The 25418-nt window shown below is 30.0% G+C and overlaps 2 protein-coding genes across 5 annotated transcripts in view; one reads left to right on the top strand and one right to left on the bottom strand.

Moving 5' to 3' along the window:
* The window catches only part of orion (chemokine-like protein orion), a 51198-nt gene extending 26182 nt beyond the window's left edge, over window positions 1-25016 (bottom strand). Inside the window, exons 1-2 of one of the 2 annotated variants that reach the window (XM_075381159.1) lie at window positions 24593-25016; window positions 17403-17638 (exon numbers count right to left, since the gene is read on the bottom strand). In XM_075381159.1, coding sequence (XP_075237274.1) covers window positions 17403-17638; window positions 24593-24992 — 636 coding nt within the window. In that variant the 5' untranslated portion in view covers window positions 24993-25016. Of the gene's footprint in view, window positions 1-4924; window positions 5231-17402; window positions 17639-24592 lie in introns of those variants that run through there. The other variant, XM_075381161.1, reaches the window with a different exon arrangement.
* The window catches only part of Ubr3 (Ubr3 ubiquitin ligase), a 225097-nt gene that overhangs the window by 105446 nt on the left and 94233 nt on the right, over window positions 1-25418 (top strand). The gene's annotated exons all lie outside the window — the stretch shown is intronic.

The following is a 25418-nucleotide window of genomic DNA, read 5'->3' on the forward strand; positions in this document are numbered from 1 at the left end:
TTTGAAGGATATTATTCTACCTTGAAATGCAATAGGAAGCGATGCAACACTTTATAATGCATTATTTATTTATATTATTTTATAAGCTAAAAAAAAAAAAATAAAGAAAAAATATCTTACTTAGCTAGAAAATATTTATATTTCTTTTATTATTTGAGTTTGTTCATTTATATTATGTATTGTTAAGTGTTATAATCGGTAACAGTTTCAAGCGATCTGATAACAAGAAAAATCATAGAAATTGATATATTGGTCTTTAGATAACAATATCTCATGCTAGGTTTACTAGAAAAATTATGAATTTTACTGTTTCTTTAAACAATTGTATACAAATTAAGTCATGCGCATCAAAATGTAAATGATATTCAAAACTTGTGTGAATGGTAATTTCGTTCTATTCACCACTGGTTTTATAGTGACCCATTATTTACCGTGAGAAAAAGATATTTCTGTTCGGTATTTTTTGCACCTCAGGAACTTTTCATTCAACAACTTTTGTTTTTTTACCTCCGGGACTATCGTTAGGTATTGTTTCAAAGGATGAGATGAATGATTTATAGCGTGTGTAAAAATGCCATGCCTGATCTGGATTTGAACCCGGGACCTTCAGATCAAAGGCCGAGATGCTACTACTCGTGCCACGAAGGCCGGCAGGAACTTTTCATCCATCATAGATATAAGAAAGTATACTGGAGAAACACATTGTGGAAAATGATAATATGCATACCCTGCTTCAACTTGGGGAAATACATCTGTATAAATGATTAAAAAATATTACGGTTTTTGAAATAGAGTGGTTTTTTTTTAATATATCGATGTCCAAAAAGTCACTTGACAGCAATACAGTATTTTTCAAAAGCTGAAAACAGTACTTTATACTAGCTATTAAATCAACAATGAATTTTTTATAATAGTAAAATTTATTATATATGTTTTTAAAATCTTAGAAGAGTTGCTAAAAATGCTGTCCATGTACTTCAATACATTTTTTCACAGCAGTTTTTTTACACAAATCTTTGTTTGCGTTTAATGCTTTAAATTCAACTTCGATTATTTTTCACAACTGTTTTAAATTTCTAGGCTTATGACATTATTTTTCAAAATTCCCCAAACCGAAAAGTCTAATAGTGACCAGTTAGTTGTATCACATCTTTCAATCCACTTACTGTCAAAGTTACTGCCAATACATTCTCTTGCCAATAAATTATAATGCGTTGGAGGAGGACCATCTTGTTGCCAAATTAAATTAGTATTTTCAAACAAAGAATTATTTTATACTCGGATAAAACTTTTGTAACATTTCAAGATAAGAATCGCCAATTACAAAGTGCCATTGAAAAGGTTTGGACTGACAATGCCACCACTCCATACATATTGATGTCGAACATTTAGTTCTTCTTCAAGTACTTTTTGTGGATTTGTGTCACTCCAGTACACACAGTTATGACGATCGATAACAACTGTTCAGCTTAAAGGAAGCTTCATCTGTTCACAAAATGCAATTTTGAAGTTAGGCTTTGTTTCACAGCATATTACAAACCGTTCATAGTGTGAACTCAAGAGCCTAACAATGTCATCTTCTATTAAACTTTGATGCAGTTATGGACGATAAGCTTTTAAAATGTGATTCGCATGACTGTGAGCAATATCCAATTCAGCAGATCTTTTACGAATAGATTTCTCAGTCTAGCGACTTTTGGCACACCTGGTGTAACTTTATTTGTATATTAAGATAAATCAAAAACAGTTCAAATCGATTTTTCCATACTGTATATTATTCTGATAAAATAACTTTATTATTTTTGTTTTCGTATTTTCAAATGACTATTTACTTTTTAAAAGGAAAACAAATTTTCTTTTAATACTTATACATAAGCATTTAGTAATTTTTTGATTCCATTTTGATATCTTTGCAACTATTGGAATAAGCTCATTGCCTGAATAGTTCGGTTAAATGAATTTTTCTGAGGATAATTTATTCTTATTCATACAACATCCTGTACGTAATCTTTGTGCAATAATTTAACAATTTTCAGGTTGATTGTCAGATCCAAATATACCTCTACATTCCTCAGTATGTAGATCTGATGATCTATCCTTAAATGTATTCTGGTACCTTTCCTTTTTCTGTTTAGCCTCCAGGAATTACCATTCAGGTATTACTTCAGAGGATGATATGTACAAGCGTAAATGAAGTGTAGTCTTGTACAGTCCCAATTCGACCATTCCTGAGATGTGTGGTTAATTTAAACCCAACCACCAAAAAACACGGGTATCCATGATCTAGTATTCAAATCTGTATAAAAGTAACTGCCTTTAGTAGGACCTGAAGACTGGAACTCTTGACTTCCAAATCAGATGATTTGGGAAGGCGCGTTCACCACTAGACCAACCCCTGGTGGGTTTGGTATTCTGGTATGTAGGTGTAGGTTTGCATAATTAATCTGTTGGGTAAAATACCTATTACGAAAAATTGCCCCGACTTTTTTTATTCGTACAAAAATTCCGTCAGTAAATGATGTATATAAAAATACATTTTTGATTATATCAGTAAAATTCAGGGTATTATTAAAAAAGTGAATTTATAAATTCAATAGCAATCAAAAGTTTATATATATATATACTACTATTGAATACAGGTTGTACATAAAATGTAATGTTTTACCTTGAGTATTCTTCGTTAATAGAACTTTAATTAATTTGTTATTTATCTTATGCAAACTTATTAAAGATAAATTTATAATTATAGTCATAATATTAATACTAAGATTATTTAGTATTTTATATTATAAAATAGTGTTAACAACGTCATCATAATATTGTATCTTCTTGATTTTACTAAATCTAGAATGCTGAATTTTAATGCATAGGTTCATTTGTTATATTATTATTATTCAGTTTTTTAATATTTTGTCGTTTTTCTAAGATAATAAGTTTAAATTTTAATTGATCTCATCAATCTTTATCAATTAATTTTGTAAAAACTTTAATTAATTTATTTATGTAGTAACTTTTTTAGTTACTGCTATTTCTTTTAAAAATAGTTTTAATTTTTTTATTCCCTTATATAAAGCAGCTTGTGCATGTGCACTGATCCTTTGCAGGTATTATGTTTTCTAATTACATATATTGTAATTATTTTTTTTTTGTCATATTTTATACTAGGGAAATGAGGTTTATTCGTTCATTCATATCTAATCTATACTAGTCATACGTATATTAATAATACCTTAGTTTGTAAAGCACTGTCATGTCAAATCATGAATCAGCTTTAGTTAAAACAAATTGTTTCTAATTATCACATATACTCATTCAATTGATGTATACTAAAATTTATTTACATATGCAGTTTGTAAAGAAAAAAAATAATAGAAACGTTTATCGTTATTAGGTCATATCTGTTTATTTGCTGAATAATAAATTAATTTCTAACGTCATTTAATTTGTTTGTGTCATTATTTCTTTGTACTAGAAATAATGTAGATGGATTGCTGAATATAAAATAGGAAGAAAAAAGAATATGGAGGTAGAAGAATTTTATTTGGGGAATAGAATTACTAAAGATGGACGAAGCAGGAGCGATATAAAATGGTGAATAGCACAGGCAAAATGAGCTTTCAATCATAAATATAATTTGTTTACATCAAAGTAAATTTAAACGTCAGGAAAACATTTTTCCTGATGTTTGGAGCGTAGCTTTAAATGAAAGTGAAATTGGACGATCGGAGTACTCAAGAAGAAAAGATTAGAAGCTTTTGAAATGAGGTGCTATACGAATGTTAAAAATCAGACGGTTGGATAAAGTGATAAATGAAGAGGTGTTGCGGTAAATCGATGAAGAAAGTATTTGGAATAATACTTAAAGACTTATTATTATTTGGAATAATACTTAATACTTTAGGGACAGGCGGGTAGATGGGAAAGGCAATTGTCCAGGCAGGCAACATTTGGAATATGTAAAAGAAATTGTTAGGGATGTAGGATGTATGGGGTATACTGAAATGAAATGATTGGCACTATATAAGGAATCTTGGAGAGCTGCATCAAACCAGTCAAATGACTGAAGACAAAAAAAACTATGTCATCTATAGTTTAGTTACCAAATGTGGTAGTTATTTCATGTTAATTTCTTTTTGAATTTATATACTCATAATATTTCATTAGAGTTATTATTTCATACAGGATATCTGAGATAATATGGATGATTCAATTGTTTTTTAAAAAGCTAACTGTGCGGTTATGATTTAATTTCGTAAAACTATATTTTTTTGACAGTTGTTTTTATTCAAAATAAACACTTTGTAGATTTTTTTAATAGTTTTTAAAAAATTATTGGTTTTTTTCATTATTATTATTTGGTTATTAATTTTTTTATATTTTAAGTAAAAAAAAAAAAAAAAAAAGCTGTAAACTTATGAACAATTTTTAATACTTAACTTGGTAATATTAAAAAAAAAGTTAAAAAAATATTTTTTATTTAATAAATTATAATTTTTTAATCGCAAGGCTACTGTTTAGTATTTTTGTTTTTAATAATAAATGGGTATAACGACTTGATTAATAACATTGGACATTTTTTTTAATAAAATCGAATTACATACACATATATACTCAGGTATGTGTGTGAGAGAGAGAGGGAGAGAGATGAAAAATTTGGTTATTTTAATTAGTAGGTTAGGTTTATATATATAACTGGGTTGCGTGTATAAAACAATTCCTAACGGTTTTCTATACTAACCAAATGAAGGCTTCCTTTTCATATTTTATTTAGCATTGCCATATACACTCTTAACATATTGTTTTCTATTATTATTTGACGAATTACTTTCTACTTATGTCTATATATATATACCTAAATTTTCGGTTTACTTAATTATTTTTGAAATATTAAAAATAAATAAATAAATGATATTTTTGTTGTTACCACTGATAATGATATTATAATGAATCACCCTGTATAACTACGAATTAAAAATTACAATTATAAAACACAGCACTTAACACCATTAAAAAAACAAAATAATTAGGCTGCAACACGACGATTTAAAAAAATAGTAAATAAAACACAACGCGAGATTTACACTGTTACCTTTTAACGACTAACGTTCACTGTAATATGTAATAGCAAAACGGTGCCCGTTCAGAACGTTACGACGCGCTAGTAACTCGGTGAATGTCGTTTTGATTTCTGTTTAGTCGCGAGAGAAAACGGTGTGTGACAATCGGATACAGGTAGATGGTTTAAGTGGGATAATAATGGTTTGCGACGAGGAGGGGAAGTTGTTATGACGTAGTGTAACTGTAGTGGGGGTAGTTGTTATAGTAAGGGAATTTCTATATTGCGTGTAGTAATAGTAGAGTATTAGGGTGGGGGAAGAGAGATTGGACAAAGAAAGTAATTTTTTTTTTTTATGTCCGTTGTTTAAAAAAAATATGATGGACTTTATATAAAGTTATTTAATAATATTATTGTGTCTTACCCTCCTTCCTTGTGACGTAGTTATAAATGCGTTGTATAATTATTATTATAATAAAACTAGTTTTCTACTGATTTATTCTCGATATAGGATATCTGTATGAAGGAGAGAAATAACCAGAAAGAAAGTTTAAACGTCTATTGCGATTCGTATTACTGATCGATATAATTCTCGGAATTATTTGATTTTATTTATTTTAATCAGATTATATAATTATAAAACTAACAGTATTAATCTATTGGTTTTCCCTCCCGATTATCTGTTCACACCTGTTACGCTCCAACCGCAAATAAAAAATTGTAATAAATGGCAGTGGTTTTAAATTTAAAATAAATACACAGGGTGTCCCATGTAAAACGCAACCCAACCTTATTACGAAAAGGCATGTGTAAATGTAAATGTAATTTTTATTATTACCATCCATTACCTTACATTTAGAGTAAATGTTGGAAGTGGCCGCGCCATCTTCTTGAATACAAGCTTCAATTCTTTTTACAGCGTTTCTTGCAACTTTTTTCAAAGTTTGTGGCCGGATATTTAATACAGCTTGTTCAATATTGACTTTCAAGCGTTTGTGGTTTGTCGCTGTAGGCTTTTTCTTTGAGGTAACCCCGTAGAAAAAATTCCGCCGCAGTCAAATCTGGACATCTTGGTGGCCACAACCCTCGACCGATAACACGATTACCAAAGAATTCCTCGACGAAATCAGAAGTTGAACCTGCGTAGTGCGATGTCGCACCGTCATGTTAAAGCCGGTAGTGTCTGTCTCCTCTTTCAAGAGTGCGATGAACTGAAATAAAATATCCTGATATCGTTCTGCATTAATGGTGTACTGGAAAAAATAGGACCGATTATTTTCTTCCGCGAACCACACGCCCGACTTCTGCGGGTGGTAATTCTTTTTCGTGATAAACGTGGGGATTTTCAGCGCTCCCAAATTCTACTGTTTTGGTTGTTTACGTAACCATCCGAACGAAACCGTGCTTCATCTGTGAAAAATAACGAATCCGTAACGTTAATTCCCTCGCGCAGAAATCGACGGAACCGTTGACAATATTGTAGCCGTTTTTCTTTGTCGGGCTCAAGAAGTCGATGAACCGTTGAACGCGATAAGGTCGTAATTGTAATCGTTTGGTCGCCCGATGAACGGTTGATTTAGACAAATTAATTTCAGCAGACAAAGGTACGATCGATTTATTTGGCGAGGCGAGTAATCGGTCTTTGATTTCAGCGACTGTATCTGTATTCAACACCGACGCAGATCTTTTGTGTTCCTTGATATTAACAGAACCGGTCTCTCTAAATTTTGCGACTAACCTTAATACTGATGTTTTGTTAGTAGCCGGTTTATCCGGGTACTTATGGCGAAACAAATATTGCACTGCAACCGCTGATTTCGTACTGAAGTACGACTCGACCATGAAAACACGTTCATCTAGCTAAAACACCATCTTGTCTCTAGCAATACACTGAACGTTATGATTGCATTTTTGTTACTATCGGTAGTATTCTACTGCAACATCGCCGCGATGTTCAGATGTTTGACGAGTCCATTTCAGTAACGAGTAAGGGAGTAAGCTTGACTTTTGAAATTTCATGGATGAGTGATTGATAGGTTGCGTTTTATATGGGACATCCTGTATTTCCTGGATATTGTTATTACAAAAATTATTATTTTTTTACCGGGAAGGTAAAGTTCAATTAAAATCCGATTACCTTTAAATTAATTTTTTTTAAAAATTGCATCTACAATGAGTTGTTAAAAAAATTATTGAACTCCTTTTTTCTTTAAATGGTTTTTTTTAACTATATAATTTTTTTACCCCAAAATAAATCATTTTGGAATTAATTTTTTTTCTACTTTAAAAATTTCAAAAGAATAAATAATTCAAAAAGGTTCCCCAGTATCCTTTATATGGATCTGAGTGTCGTGTAGAATACAATAACTGTCGAAGTGGAAAATATCAAAGCTTATGTGAAAGAGGTTAGAGTTTTTAAACGGGCGATTTAATTGTAAAAGAGCCGTCAAGCGAGATATAGTAATACTCATCAAATCCTTCTACAGATGTTCAGTGTATTCATTCTTCCATTATTTTTCAAAGGGATTTGTTAACAAAAATGTAAGAACCAGAATAAGTGATCAATGTTGGTTAAATATCTTGCAATAGATTAATTTTTCTTTCGATATTAAAGTGTGCTATCAGGTTTTTCTGTTGTTGAAATACTAGACTGTCTTCAGAATTGTACGTCGTTATTCAAAACTATAAATGCACCTTTTTTGAAGAAATCAGCAAAAACAATGCGAGTTTACTTAACCCCTGTTTGATTTTTTTTTTTTTAATTTCTCGTAGAATAAGTTTTCAATTTTTGTCCGGTTTTAAGTATTAGGTTAAAATAAATCATTTTTTTTTATAGTTGTAAAGAAAAGAGGTTACTTCAGTATTAAAAGAGGAAAGCACTGTTAAATATAAAAAATATTTTTTGTATTATATTCGAAGTTTCTTTTTTACTTAGAGCGATTAAGTTTTATAAAAAAAAATTATATTATATATTTTTATTAATCAGGATTTCTGTCGAGGTTTATAATAATAATAATAAAAAAAAATCCTGTAAATTTATTAATATTTTTATTGACGCATTATTGCGTAATCCCGTAATACACAACCATTAAAAAAAACATATTTCTAACTTTTCTTAACATGAAATAATTATTAAAAGTTAAATAAAATTTATAAGCTCAAAATTTAGTTAATAAAAAAATTATTATTTAAGTTTCTTTAATCAAAATTTATTCTATCATAATTTGATGACAAAATGATCTTTTGAAAGCCTATAATTACTGAATTGGTGTATAAAGTAAATCTATGTATGTATTCAACAAAGCGAATTGATATCAAATTGGCATCTTTTAATAAATTTATATGTTTATTGTTAATTGTAATATTTTAGTTTGTGTGTGTGTGTATATGCGTGCGCGCGTGCACATATATATATATATATATATATATGCACGCGCGCCATAAGAATTTAACCATAAGAAGTTATACTTCTCTGGCATTGGTTATTCAGATTTCTTTTTTTAATTTTTTTATTGGAGATGAATTATGATGAAATTCTATTGTAATATTATTAAAAGTTTAATTAAACTAAAAAAAATTGTAAAAATTTTTTAACTTTTATCGGCTCTCCCACCCGCAATACTTTGCCACCGAAGTATTTTTTTGCGATATTTGCATTAGTAGAAAAAAAATTCTGTTAAAAAATATGCAATAAATAAAAATGTTTTTCTATTTTTGGAGAAGGGGGAAGTAGTTGGGGGTCATAGATTTTTAATAATAGTAAGGTACGCATGTACTGAGCTTTTTATAAAGTGGTGTTACGATTGCAAAATTTTGAGAAAATCGACCTCACAGAATCTGTGGGGTCGATTTATCCATAACATTAGGATAAATAATCCTAATAAACGTTAGGATTATTGATTAGGATAGGTTGAGGTAGATAGACAGAATCTATCTACCTCAACCCTTTGGAAATATTGACCCCCCCAAACTTTTACCAATAAATTTACCCGTTGTCTCTGTGTCAAATTTCATCAAAATCAGTTTTCAAATACGCTAACTTATGTATTTTGTTCGTAAGTATGAACATTACCCTTAATTTTTTTTTGGGGGGGGGGTTCCTTGGTTATGAAATGTAGAGAAATGCAAAAAAACCATTCCCTATCTTTTGACTGAATATCCCATGTTTTCCTTCTTTTGAGATATAATGGCCAGGAAAGTAGTAATAAACAAATATATATATATATATATATATATATATATATATACATACACACACACACACTGTTGTTTTTTTTTAGTGGAATGTTATAAATGAAATAAGTATACGATTTATATAATTGTATAAGTTTTACAACGAATAGGAGAGTAGACGTTTGTGGTAGAATTTTGTTAAAGAGACGAATTAGGTTGGAGGGTTATATGTTAAAGCTATCTGATTTAATTAATTTAGTGTTAAAGGTACGTGTAAAAGATAAAAACTGTAGAACAAGACAAATATTAGAATTTATTATTGCAAACGCTAGATTTTAATACTAAATATGTCCAGGTTAAAAGATGAACAAAGAACAGAACAGAAAAAGGACAAAGTTTAACAACAAAACAAGTCAGCTGATTGGCGACTATAAATAGAACAAGATGAATGACCTTTATTTGTAAGGGTTGTGTAGAATATTTTTTTAATCGATATGCGCGGCGCGTTCGACTAAAAATAGGATTTTTTAAAATGTAATTGTTAAAGTACTATTCATTTACAAATGTTAATATCTTTTTTTAATTATTCTTTATTGTCTGTATTCAAACTTTAAAGTATTTATTTTAGTAAAAATATTCTATTTTCGTTACTTTATACGTCACATAATAATTTTCGTTACATTATTGAATTAAAAAAAAAAGGTTTATTTATTTTCTTTATTAATGCATTTGATTTTTTTAAAGTAATATTAATGGTTAATGAAATATTTTCCGTCAGTTAAAAATTTGAAAATTTAATGTTATTTTTATTGATTACATAAAATCTTTTTAAATAGTGGTAGTTTTAATACAACAGTACGTACTACTTATTGTTGTTTTAAATATGACTTGTTACGCTATCTGTTGTGTAAATGATTTAACTAATATCCGACTCGCAACGCTATCTTTTGTATAAACTATTAACTAATATTTATTAACAACGGTATAATTATCATCAATCTAAATGTTATGGGCGCATGTGTTAATAATTATAAATTAATTAATAACATTTTATGTTTATTATTGTTAAGATAAAGTAAAAATTAAAACGTAATGTACGATAAAGTTTTAATTTAATAATTGACGTTATTTAATGTATATCGCATTGACAACCGATTGTTAAAAAAATTAACTAAAATATTTAAATACGTAGAGATTAATTATTACAGTTGTTCTTAAAAAAATTTGAAAAAACAAATTATAATTTTAAAATATTATAACGAATGAACTAGTTTTAAGGTAAAGATTAAAAACGGTTTAACGTCAAGCAAGAAATGATTTTATAAAAAAAAAATTGAGTGCAACTTAAGTATGGAAAAATCGAAAGGAAAAGAATTTAGCATATAAAATTAAAAAAAAAAAATTAAATCAGGAGAGGAGAGAAATTGATGGTAATCTTGTAAACAAAGTTAATATAGTTTTAGATAATTTAATAATAGAGAAAAACGTGTGAAGGAAAAAATATGTAGGAAGAAAAAACTGGCAATTATTTTTATTTTTTTTAATTTTAAGATTGAAAATTCAACTATATCTAGTATTTCTATATAGACATTTGATTTTTTTTTTAGGAAAGGGTTCCCATAAGATCCGACATAAAATTTAGAAAAATATTTTGAATTATCTATAATTTCTATCTTGTTCCCCGCCTCCAAATTGTGGCTCCAAACTTATATACACAATTTCTTGTGGACACGATAATTTGTACCAGTCACTTTCAAAATTTTCCTTAAAAATAACTCGTCCCAAAATCGCGGTCGAGTTCGTTAACGGTCAAAATCAGACCATGGGGGGCTTTTACGAAAAAAACAAAATATCACTATAACTTTCTTATTAAATAAAATATCGAATTCGTTTAAAGTTCCTACTATTCTTTGGATAAGCGCCTAAAACTTAATGTAAGTAAACTTTTTTGATATCACCAACCATTGGCCCAGTGAGTGGATAATAGAGGGTTTTGAAGACAAAAAAAAAATCATATTTCCGTTCAAAGGAACATTACGGAATCTCTATTGTGGTCGTTAGTCCTCTAAACATTATCTAAAACTTTTGTCTGAAATAAATTTTATATGACCAATCCTTACGGCAAGGGATGACCAAAATATTGCTGGAAATGTAAGATGCTAAACATGTGAAACTTTTTTTTCACATGCAACCATTGTTGTATTGAGTAAATTTGAAGGTGTTTTTTTTTTAAATTTAAGGTGGAAATCTTTTTTATCCCCTACTTAGCACTTGTGGTGAAATCTAATTCCCCCCTTCCGGCATGCCGATAGGGATTTCTAAAACTAAAATAGTTTGTAAAAAAGAATCAAAGGCGTACTGATAAAAATTAACGCTTCACAATGCCTCGCAGCGAATGATAATAGCCGTACAAAAGATAGAGTTAGTTTATTGCATTCCAAGATGATTTTTTTTACGTGAAGGTTGTATATTTAGCTGTCAAATGGCGTTAGTTGAGTTTTATTTGAGTGAAAGTTATTTAAAAGGGCAAATTAATGTTGATCTTTTTTTAAGTAATTAAACTGTATTGTTTAAAAAGAGATTGTATTTATTTATAGAGTATTACGTAGGAAAGATTTTCTTTAAATAAATTAAAGTATAATAATTAACGAAGAAATTAATAACTTTTAATATTTTTTTAAAAGTTACTCATATTACTGATAAAGTGGTTCGTTCGTTAGATATGTTTTTTCTTAAAATAAGATGTTTGTTTATTTTTTCTTTTGTTGATTTAACGATTTGAAACCTTGAATTATATTACGTTTTTAAAATGTTTAATATATATTTTTTTTGTTATGGTTTAAATATATATATATATATCCAATGTATGCTTATTTATCTGTTCATGAAGTCATGTTATTCTCATCGTTTATAACAGGAGTGTACTTACATATTTTGTTAAATACATATTTGCTTTTTATGTGTTATACAATATAGAGTACTGTTATATACTTATTCATGTACACAAGAATGATTGCGTATTTAATATCATTTTATTATCTGGTTGCTTTTCGCTTTATATTGGTTTTATTGATGAACGCTACATTATAGCAGTGTAATCTTTTTTTTAAGTTTTAACAGTAATATATATTTATTATAGTACAATAATATAAATTGTTATTTTTTAAGTTTGACGTCATTTTATAATTTCTCATTTCTCGATTAATAGGTTAGTTTTTTTCAATTTCTTTTATTGTGTTTCTTATTGTATGATCCATGATAAATTAATTAAAAAAAAAAAAACAACTCGTCTCTATCAAGACGGATTTCCTTGAAAATGTACCCACAAAAAACCCGTTTTTTTTTTTGTTTTTTAACGATTGGTTTGAAAATCATTAGGGTTATATTTCTACTAGTTTTACATCATCCCCCATCAAGTTTCATCAAAATCGGTTAAAAATTGAGCTCAAAAGAACGAAAAAAAGTTGAAAATGTATTCAAACACATAGTTTTTTTTTTTTTGCTCTTAAATCTTCCGATTACTGCTAACGGATTCGCTTGAAAATATTTTCCAAATAGGTTTACGTCATTCGACCAAGTTTTTTTTTTGTTGTAAAAATCGGTTTAGATTTGCGTCCGATAGAACGGACAAAGAATCGTATACGTCACGGGGCGCAGTAGCGATTTTCAATTTTTAACGGATTTCCAAAGAATTGGATCCGCTAAAAATTATGTGCGTTTAAATTGATAAAGGTCTTTATTGTTGTTGTTATTATTTTGTTGGGTTTTTATATTTATTTAAATTCTGAAAGATATTATCCCTTTCCCCCTCCACCGGTTTTTTAAAAATTTTTTCGACGTTTAAGGCTATTTAAAGTTCAACAAATTTATGCTTCAGCCGAAAGGAATTCATCAAGGTTTTCATCAATATGGTTTTTTTATGGGATCATAAGGTCGTTCTGCATCTTTCTCGGCATTAGCCGCGCGCGCGCGCGCGTGTGTGTGAGAGACAGTGAAAGAGAGAGAGAGAGAGAGTGAGATGGAGATAGATACATATATATATATATATATACACATTGAATAAAATGAGGCTTAGGCATGACATCAATTTAACTACTATACTATGTAAGTTTAATTGTATGAAACGCACTGGTCATTTTTTCTATTTTTATTTATTATTGTTATTGTCGTGTGATTGTACATTGAATTAACTTGACAAGGTCATTACCGATCAGTCGCCTTTATTGTTTCCATTATGGCCTTTCGTTGACTGATCTCTCGTTACATTCTTTTTTTGTTGTTGATTTTTTTCATGTATATAATGATGATGCATTTAAAAAAATGTGTTTATATGGCCCTAAATGAAAGTTACTCCTATCTTATTATCATGGAAATACGATTAATTTTTTTAAGTTTGTAATTAGGAAAATATAATTGAACCAGAACAATTGAGAGGAGAGTGGAAGAAGTGTTAGGAGAAGACCAATTTCGTTTCAGGAAAAGTATAGGGACAAGGGAAGCAATTTTAGGACTCAGATGTGGAAGAAGTGTTAGGAGAAGACCAATTTCGTTTCAGGAAAAGTATAGGGACAAGGGAAGCAATTTTAGGACTCAGATTAATAATAGAAGGAAGATTAAAGAAAAACAAACCGACATACTTGGCGTTTATAGACCTAGAAAAGGCATTCGATAACGTAGACTGGAATAAAATGTTTAGCATTTAAAAAAAAATTAGGGTTCAAATATAGAGATTGAAGAACAATTGCTAACATGTACAGGAACCAAACAGCAACAGTAACAATTGAAGAACATAATAAAGAAGCCGTAATAAGAAAGGGAGTCCGACAAGGATGTTCCCTATCCCAGTTACTTTCTAATATTTACATGGAACTAGCGGTTAATGATGTTAAAGAACAATTTAGATTCGGAGTAACAGTACAAGGTGAAAAGATAAAGATGCTACGATTTGCTGATGATATAGTAATTCTAGCCGAGAGTAAAAAGGATTTAGAAGAAACAATGAACGGCATAGATGAAGTCCTACACAAGAACTATCGCATGAAAACAAACAAGAACAAAACAAAAGTAATGAAATGTAGTAGAAATAACAAAGATGGACCACTGAATGTGAAAATAGGAGGAGATAAGATTATGGAGGTAGAAGAATTTTGTTATTTGGGAAGTAGAATTACTAAAGATGGACGAAGCAGGAGCGATATAAAATGCCGAATAGCACAAGCTAAACGAGCCTTCAGTAAGAAATATGATTTGTTTACATCAAAAATTAATTTAAAGGTTGGGTAAAGATTTTTGAAAGTATATGTTTGGAGTGTCGTTTTATATGGAAGTGAAACTTGGACGATCGGAGTATCTGAAAAGAAAAGATTAGAAGCTTCTGAGATGTGGTGCTACAGGAGAATGTTAAAAATCAGATGGGTGGATAAAGTGACAAATGAAGAGGTATTGCGACAAATAGATGAAGAAAGAAGCATTTGGAAAAATATAGCTAAAAGACGAGACAGACTTATGAGGCCACATACTAAGGCATCCTGGAACAGTCGCTTTAATATTGGAAGGACAGATAGAAGGGAAAAATTGTGTAGGCAGGCCACGTTTGGAGTATGTAAAACAAATTGTTAGGGAAGTAAGATGTAGAGGGTATACTGAAATGAAACGACCAGCACTAGATAGAGAATCTTGGAGAGCTGCATCAAACCAGTCAAATGACTGAAGGCAAAAAAAAAAAAAATTGAACCGTATAAAATTAAAACATAAAAATGAAATATAAGAACGAATGGTTTTTTGTTGTTGTTATTACGGCGTTCTCCGTGGTCGAGTTGTAGCGTCTCGACCTTTCATCAGGAGGTTCCGTGTTGTAATTTCGGTCATGCACGGCGTTTTTCGCACGGTACAAAAATTCATTTATCATCCATCGGTAACTGTAATTGGGCGTGTAAGCCTGTTTCTGTTTAAATAATAAATTAATATTATGATGAATATTGGAAATTTAATCTAAAAGTCCATCCTAGTTGGCAGCCAACATGCTGCTAACCATTATACCACCATCAAGTCTGATTTATTCTTTGTGCATAACAAAGTTAATTAGATCTCAAAGTAAAATTTACCGAAACGGGAATCTTCGGTTAAAATTTCCGGAAAAAGTATTTGCCATCGGGAATTTAGTGGTCGAGTTACGCTTTAATTTTTGTTAAATTGAAATTTTTCTACAGTTTTCTGTTTTTCGTATTTCAATCTACGGATATGAATATCAATATTTCGATACGGCTAAACAGTTTATTGTTTGATTTTTTTACATCCATACGTTACGTTACTCCGGGTATAGTTCATTATTAATGTGCTGCTTTCATCCTAAGTAACTTCGCCTTGATTTTGTGATGACTTAAATAAAAATAAAAGGTCCCAATCATCCTGGAAATTTGCCTTGAAGCACTCCTTTTGATAGGTTTATTTATTTGGTTTTTCAGTCTTTCATCGGTTAAGTTGTCTTCCCTTTTTATTATCTTTTCTAGTTTCCTTTATTCTTGGTAATCGGTTCTGATAATATATCCAATATTTCCTATGTGGTGCTGGTGGTAGTACCGAAAACCCAATTTTTGGCTGAACTTTTAATTCGGCCAAATCAAAGTTTTTATGGTATAAAAATTAATTTACAACTTGATGTAAAACTTTACGATTGCGTTTGGGAAGGTGAAATGTTCTTTGTATTTTCAGGAAAGTTTATAAGTTATCACCCTCATCATTTTTTTTATCTTCTCACACGTTGCTAAAGTTGATATTTAGATTTTATCAGCGGCTACCACTTTAGAACTTTTTGTTTTTATACAGGGTTATCATAAAAGAATGGTGCGCTTTCAGAAATTCATAGGAAGATTGTAGGGAAATTTCTAGATGTTATATTGGTATCCCTGAAAGCCTCCAACCCAAAAGTTTGTTTATCAGCAATTGTAACCACAAAATCAGTTCTTGTATTGTTGTTGCGGTGAGTTTAGCGAATTACTATGTTCTCGGATAAAGATAAAGCAAAGTGTTTTATTGATGGCCGAATTAAAATCCGTAATTTTCAACGTGCGTTTCGACGTGAATTCGGAAGAGATCCGCCGCACAAAAATAACATAACACGTCGGTTCAAACGATTCGAAGAAACCGGATCGGTTAAGAAACAGAAATCAACCGGCAGACCAAATGTACCGGACGAAACGGTTGAATTAATTAGACGATCGGCAACTAGAAGTCGTGGAAAGTCCATCCTCCGTCGAAGCGTCGAATCAGGTATTCCAAAATCAGCAGTTCACAATGTTTTACATAAAAAACTGAAATTACACGCTTATAAAATCCAGATACTGCAGGAATTGAAACCCGATTATGGTGTAAAACGTTACAATTTCGCCGTTGAAATGTCGGACAGAATAAGTGAAAACGAATAATTTTTACAGACGAAGCTACATTCCATGTGAATGGTTGTGTTAACAGGCACAATTCACGAATACGGGGCTCTGAAAACCCACACGCAATTATCGAGAAACAACGCGATTCGCCTAAAGTTAATGTTTGGTGCGGCGTGATGAAAAATGGTGTAATAGGGCCTTTCTTCTTTGCTGAAAAAACAATTAATGGAGTCGCGTATCTTGACATGTTAACCGATTATTGCTTTCATCAGCCGGATGAACTCGAAAATATTCATAGACTTCATTTCCAACAAGACAGTGCTCTCCCCCACTTCAATGCGTCGGTCACGGACGCCTTGAACGAAAAATTTGGAGATCGATGGATAGGCCGGCAAGGACCCGTACTTTGGCCTCCAAGGTGTCTAGACTTGACACTTGCGATTTTTTCTTGCGGGGGTACATCAAAAGCGTTGTTTATAGACAAAAAATTCGCGACCTAAACCGTTTAAAAAACAGGATTAATGAAGCGATGACAACCATTAACGAAGAAATGTTAACTGTTTGGAGAGAAGTTGACTATCGTTTGCAGATTTGTCGAGCGATTAGGGCGCACATATTGAAATTTATTAATTATGTAAAAAAATGTTTGAGACGACAAATTTGAAAAATAAAAAACATAAACTGTAAGTAATTCTGTTTTAATTTAAACCGTGTTCAAAACCGCACCATTCTTTTATGAGAACCCTGTACAAGTATTATAATATACGTATAATTTTCTTTGCGCTTACCTGTAATGTTTCTTTTATTTGATTTAAAATGCCGCCTTGATTAACAAACATAGAATGTTGCCAAGTTTCTGGCGCTACTAAATAATGGATTTGTTCCATTAATCCTAACACAGATTCTGGATGATGTGATACTACGTACGTCGCAAAATTTTCCAACGTGTGCCTTTCAAAATGTAATGAATCATCGGAGTTCGTATTATTAGTTTTGGTAGCATTTACACTGGCTTGTAAATAATCTGTAATCATAAGTATAAAAAGATTAATTCAGTGTTTATATATTTAATAATAAAAAAAAAGATTATGTGAAATGATTGTTAGCAGTAAAAAATTTATATTTATCCTGAGAAAATCTCCACCGTTAGGTATTACTTCAGAGGATAAGACGAATGACAATTTTTGTAGCGTGTGAAAACGCCATGTCTGACATAGTTTTTTGTCGCCACAATAATCCAGTTTTGGTTTCCTTGGACATCATTGAGAAAGTGGCTCGGTAAAAGGAACTAGGCGCGGAGTTCGTGCTTCCGCGGAACTCGTTTAGCTAGTTCAGAGGGCAACGATGTTGGACATTAAAGATATCCGGTCGAGGCCTACAGCGAAGGCAAAAGCCGAGTTTAAAAATCACCGTTGTAAATGTCTTATCAAGGCATTTATATCGGTGGCATCCTAGCGAGGCCTGGCTTATTAATATGAGATGTGAAAAATTACAGGGCGAAAGACGATTCCCGTTAAGCCCATCAGGGCTATGACCAGGGCGGTTGTGGCGACCGGAAGCGTCACAAGGCGGGATGTCTTCTCCTACGGGGTTGGGATGGACATGCTTGAATCTCTTTTCAACCGGGTTTTTTTAGTTTTAGAAGAAGATGAATCTTGATCCATCACCAAATAAATTAGTGATCAGTAATGTGATGATCATGTTCTGGATAAAGACGTCCTGATTTCCTAATGGATTTGATACATCTCCTTCGCAAGTGAACAAATTTTCAAACAGTTTATAAATATAACCGTGTTATTAGAAGGGAATAAAAGACCCGTATTTACCTGATAAAAGCATCAGATCCGAGTTTGACTTTTTATGGAACAATTAGGATAACGGGAGATTTTGCTGGGGCTTTCTTTGTTTTTTAATGACGGTTATATATTGCGGTTTTGTGTATGGACGGAATTGTGGGTTGCGTTCTGATCCTTTCAGATCAGTTCGAAACTTTACTTGGGCTTACCTTGGGAGACTAGCAACGTATATATTAAAGAAAGACGTACTTTTCTTTGAAAAGTCGGTAAAAAAAATTAATAAGATATTGTGTATATCATATCGGGGAATACTTTAGAAATAATTGCTTAAAGATCGAAAAATAGAAAGTTCTAGTTATCACCTGTTTGTTGTAAGATTGAAACAAAATGAAATTGTATGAACAGCCGGACTAAATAATCGATTGAATAAATATTATTGCATTAATAACATTTTGGTGAAGCCAAACCGATAAGGATTTGCTCATGTTTACTTCTTTGTACCAATTAAAGGAAGTATTGTGAACGCGAAAAATTTCGTTTTTCAGATTTCAACGGAAATATCCATTTTTATCATACCTGAATCCATTTTGACTAGTTTCGGCGTGACGTGCGTGTACGTACGTATATATTTCGCATAACTCAAAAACGATTAGCCGTAGGATGTTGAAATTTTGGATTTAGCACTGTTGTAACATGCAGTTGTGCACCACCCCTTTTGATTGCAATCGACTGAACTAAAAGTGCAATACAAAAAAAGTCCAAATTCCAAATAAAATCGGATTTTAGACTTTTCCTTAACTGCAGTAATAAGCCCCTCATTGCGAGCTTTCCAACGATATATCATAAGTGGTACTTATTTTCATTAGTTCCAGAGTTATAGACAAATAAGAGTTTAAATTTTGATATTTTTGGATCTTGCAAGGGGGAGGCACATCGGTTCAAATCAGACTTTTTTTAAATTTAAAAATATTGATTTATTAAAATTATTTTTAAAAAAAGTTTTACGCTAAATCAGAAGTTATTATTGAAATAATATTTTATGTACTTTTAATTTTAAAAAAATGTGTATATTTAATTTAATAGGCGTACAAGGAAGTCATGTGGTGTCCACATCAGATTTTTTAAAAATTATCAGTAAAATTAATAAACTCTTAAACATAATCTCCCAATAGTTGGGTAAATTGAAGATAAAATTTGTTAATTAATTAGATATGATATAATCACCAAATATTATATTATTATCGCTAATAAATGTTCTAATTAGCCGCTTTTTATTGCAGCTTTATATTTTTCTGTTCAACTGAAAACATCGTTTTCTTGTATAAAGCATGAAATTTCTAATAAAAATTTAAAATCCTTCAGGTAATTTTTTTTTTCTGTTATACCAAAAAACGGGAAAGGTTGCTCAAAAAAATTTGGTTTTTTGTTAAATTAAAAAAAAAAAAAGATGTAAATAAATTTTTACAACCTAGTCCAAAAAATTTATTTTTGTAGAACGGACGTTTGTGCATATGTATGTGTTGATATAGTTTTATAACTATGGATCTTGTTGACCGATTTTCTTAAAACTTTGTAGACGGTACTACCTACGGTGGGAAAGAATTAAATAATTTTTTTTTTTGCAGAAATCGGAAAAAATGGGTTATTTTGGCCAAAATAAAATTTCAAATCTTTACCGCGTGGGTTGGTGGGAGGTCACGTTAGTAAAACATTTTTCTCACAAAAGTTGTAGTTTTTTATCAAGGTCATCATCATTAATTACAAAAAAAAAAAAATTATTTAATCTTCATCCCCTCTCCAAAAAATGGCAAAATATATTTTCATGTTTTAACTTTATCTTGCTTCTGAAAAGGAGTTAATGGGAGTTTATATGCGTCGGGTAGACCTTCAAACGCTTTTATCTGTTCCACTCCTTGGTAACGTGTATTTTTTTTTTTATTTGAATCCGTTCCTCAAGTTGTAATACATTTAAAATTTATACATTTTTTATAGTCCTTTAATATTTCTTAGAAAAAACTTACGCAAAAGTTTTATTTCCTTCCTGTAAAATTACGACTTTATTTAGAATTACGGTTGTATCTTTTTTAACAATTTAAACAAATTATTTTTTTAATTTATTACGATCACGAAGGGATTATATATTAAAAATTTTAATTCTTTCCTAATGCTTCATCTTCGTTATGGAAGCCCCCCCAATCCACCGGATTGGTCTAGTGGTAAATGCGTCTTCGCAAATCAGCTGATTTGGAAGTCAAGATTTCCAGCGTTCAAGTCCTAGTAAAGTAAATTATTTTTATACGGATTTGAATACGAAATCATGGATACCGGTGGTTTTCTTTGGTGGTTGGGTTTCAATTAACTACACATCTCAGGAATGGTCGAACTGAGACTGTACAAAACTACACTTCATTTACACTCATACATATCATCCTCTGAAGTAATACTTGAACAGTAATTCCCGGAGGCTAAACAGGAAAAGAAAGAGCCCCCAAATTTTTTTTTTCATTTTTTCAGAACATAAAACAATAGTCCCAACTTTCAACTTTTAAGTCCTCCACAAGTATAGAAGTAATCTGTTATGTTTCCCATTATTATAATTATTTATTTTTGTATTACAATTATTTAAGTATGAATTATAAAAGTGAAAGTAAATATTTTTACATAAAAATGAGGAAAAAAGAATTCATAATTTTGTAGTGTTCCCCCCCCCCGCCAGTAAAAAGCAAATTATTTTATTTAAGACATACAAATGGGGCTTAAAATGATTGTATTGAAAGATTGCAGGCTTTTTTAACGGGTTCTTCTGATTATTTATCATAATAAATTGTTGCCAGTTTCGCAGAGGTCTCTCTACGAAATTATCGTATGGATAGGAAAAAATAAATTTTAATGGCAAGACATTCCACCATTCACATAATAAATATAAATTGAATTTTTTTTTAACATTTCATCAAATAATTTTAAAATTACATACGACAAGAGTTAACGGTAAATAAAATAATACTATCGAAAGAGGCTGTTATTTTAAAACAATTAAGTATATTGAGTGTACTTTTTTTATATAGAAATGTATATCTGTATATTTATATTTTTTTATGAAACAATAAATAATTAATCGGTAGAGTTTTGTTAACTGTCGATATTACAATAGATTTACGTGATTTTTTTTTTATTTTGTACTAACAAAGTTGAGAAAAAATAACGCGTGTGTGTGTGTGTGTGTATAAAATATGCTGACTCGTAAATTACAACCGGATAAACGAAATAAATACACTCATGTAAATTATATCACATATACTGCTGTAAGATAAGTTATAACTGCAGCGATCACATATTATAAGATACAATAAGATACTGTAACAGACTCTACATATATATTTGCGGTGCGAAGGGTTCAGTTATGTCGTTCGTTTTTTTGTTGTGTGGTGTTATGGTTGTTTTTTTTTTGCAGTGTAAGCATGATGACGTCATGCGCAGACGTTTATTGCGCATCTGTACACAGTTACCACATTGAAACTAGTTTTCTGCAATGATGCTATATCTTTTATCTTTATCATATTTGGTTTTACAGTTTTTTTTCTTTCTTTCGTTAATTTTAGATCACGTGTTGCCAACCTTACGCTACATTCTTTCACGTTTCTTGTTTTAATAATTTTAAGTAATCTTTTCATTTACCAATCTCGTTTGTTAAATGTAATTTAAATGGGATTTTATTTTATTTTATTTTTTTTAAAGAAAGAAAAATATTCTTGGTTAATAATAAATAGAAAATTTGTTATTTGCCCGTAAAACTTGTTGGAAAGTTCATTCGGGTTCAGAAAATGTTTTGTCGCATGACGTCAAGGTTTACACCCGTCTACGTCCATTGGTTTTTTTTTTTAATGAACAGCTGATGTCTAGGTTTGATTTTTTTTTTCTGTTAACAAGCTCGTTGTGGACAACTTACTAAATAAAAATTTACCTGCTAAATTTATTTATTTTAAAATAATCTCATTCGTTAGTTATTTTATTTACCGTTAAAATTTTTTTTAAATGTTAAATTTCAATTTATATTAATTATTTGAACGGTGGAATTTGTTATTAAAATACTGTAATGCTTAATTATCTTTGGTTAATAAATTAAATATATTTATACGTATAATATAGATAAAGGACGTTAATTTTAACTTGGTAAATAAGACGGTTTAAATGCCTCTAACTTGACCTATAATATATACATTAAAGCCAGTATAACGGTAAATCTTTGCGTTCTTGGTGTTTTATATACATATCGCAATATATACAAATTGCTTTTATATCTTTATCGATGATTTTGAAAAATCTCTTGAATTATTTTTATTGCGAAAAATGTTCTTTATTATTATTTATTAATCCGATTCGATTTTCCGTGAAACATATCCGGAAAAATGTATTTAATAACTAATTCATGTCTTCCGTTAGTTATGGATAAATAATCTTTTAGTTATCGATTCCCATCATCAATAAAAATTATAACTATTTTAGACCGGCCACGTTTTTTAAATAAAAACATAGATTTTTTTTATAATAGAATTTGGGTCGTGTAGTTAAATAAAAAACTTTTAAAAAAAATATTATTATGAAGCTAGTTGTTTTATTAAAAAACTAATCGTTTTACAAGATATTACACACGACTTCGGTTATTGATCTATAACCTAATTGTATGCTGCAAAGAAAAACTGTATATATATATATATATATATATATATATATATATATATATATATATATATATATATATATTATACACTGGTTAGTCATTCGGCATGTGTGCCAAATGACTCACCATAGTTAGTTTTCTTAGGATAAATGACTAAACTCACCGGCTTAGTTTTAGATTCTTTCGGTTTCTGTGGACATTTACAAATCTATAATAAAAGAACTTCACACATGGTGGATTGAACACGTTTGTGATACTGGATGTATAGTTAAAAATTGTATTTATTTAATTTTCATTAATTAAATTATACATTGAAATTGTCACAATTCAATTAATTGAAATTAATTATACATTTGAATTATTGTCAAAGTTTTTTTTTTGTATTTTGGCGAATTTTCTTTTTTAATTTCGATGTTTTGTGTTATAGTTTATCGGTATATTTTTTTTAAATTGTAACAGTCAATTAATTAATGATATTTTTATCATTACAGGTAAGTTATGACACTGAAAAAGAAATTTAAAAATCGTACCTATTAAAAGTATCAAAATTTCTTGAAAATTAAATATTTTAACCCAAATTTTTAGATTTTATTAACGAACGTAATAATATTTAAATTTGTAAAACAGGAAGAACATTTTAAGGAACAGTTTTAGGTGTATGTTAGGTACCATACTAAACAACAATGTTAAATAACCTGACTTTCGAAATTAGTTCAACTATTTTCAACATAATAGACATCTTAAAGCTTTATTTAGAAATATTACGGTTTGTGTCGTTTTCTTCAACGAACCAAACATACTATTTCAATACCTTCCTTCTGTTCACCACAGGGACTTTTCGTATAATGAATATCGTTACTATCAGAGAAAGCAATTACGATTAGTTCCTTTTGTAATTAAATTGTTTTTATATCTATAACTAAGCCTGGGATTATATAATGTAAAATTTCGTTTGGGGGATATATAACAAACATATTTAGTTATATAAAGTTAGATTGAATTAAACGTAAAAATTTTTATACTAAACAACGCTAAATATATTTCAATGAAACATAATTACCCGATTTCGAAATAATTTTGTTTAATTATGTTGTTTGTAATAACTGATATTTCAATCAGGTAGAAATTTTAATAAATTTGCGTAGCCAGTACGGGAAAAAATGTACGAATATCGATTATTAAATGTCCAGGTAAAATTCTAGTCCGATCACATTATAAAAATAAATTCTCTGATATTAAACGTTCATATAGTTTTAGAATTTCATATAGTGGCGAATTTATAAATTCGCCATTAATTTTAGTGTTTTATTAATTTCTACCTAGGAACATATATTCCTAAACGCGACGCTGTAATATATAAGTTTCCTTAAAATTCACAAGAAAGAATAAAAAATGTATAAATTTTTATGAACGATTTAACTGTAAAATTAAGTAGTAAATTGTGTACAATAAATGTAATTTTGTATGTTGGTAACACTGTTTTTTTATATTTTGTTTAACGTACCTTGAAAATTATGATCAGCAGATTCAATCATAGCCGTTTTACTTAATAAGTCGTCCAATTTCAATTCGTAACGAATCACTTTGGGCAAATCGTACTGTAAATTACCAAAAGTTATGCTCGTCGATATTGTTATTCGTTCTTCAATATGGTTTATCGACTTAGTTAAAACCATCATTCTATCCATAAGTTTTTTCCCTTTCGCTTGTAAAATAGGCGGCGTTAAATGTTTTTCCATAACCGTCGGCCCCACTATATCCCATGTTTTCGCTATATCGGTCACTAATTCCCGCGTAAATTCGTATAAATCTGTAAAATCCGATATCGATACCGATATAGTTTCGATATTACCAAACGATATAATTGTTAATAAGAAAAGTGCACTGCGTCCTGATCTCATCATGTTTAATAGAAGACTGTGGCTATGCGATAAAACCTCCCCACTACTCTGTTGTCTTTTCCCTCTCACGAAAAGTTGTTCTTTCATCACGGTCGTCCCTCATTCATTTACACATGTTAGTGCGCGCGCGCACTCGCACATACGTGTATGAATGCTTGCTTTTTCAGTTATTATTATGATTGTTAATATTGATCTCTCGTATAATATTGTGTATATGCACGACTTCCTGTTCCTCTTCCCCTCTACCCACTGCGTTTTATTTTATATTTATTTTTTTCTTGAATTACAACTATCTATATAAATTATAATCTTGAAGTTGTCTGCATTACTAATTTTCGGCTAAAAGAATTTTGGTTATTTTTTTTTTTTTTAGTTGAAAGATTAAAAAATGATTCATTTATTACATGTACTTTAATGTCGAGCTAATCT

The sequence above is a fragment of the Lycorma delicatula genome, chromosome 13 (genome assembly GCF_047948215.1).
Source record: "Lycorma delicatula isolate Av1 chromosome 13, ASM4794821v1, whole genome shotgun sequence".
In the NCBI taxonomy this organism is placed as follows: domain Eukaryota; kingdom Metazoa; phylum Arthropoda; class Insecta; order Hemiptera; family Fulgoridae; genus Lycorma; species Lycorma delicatula.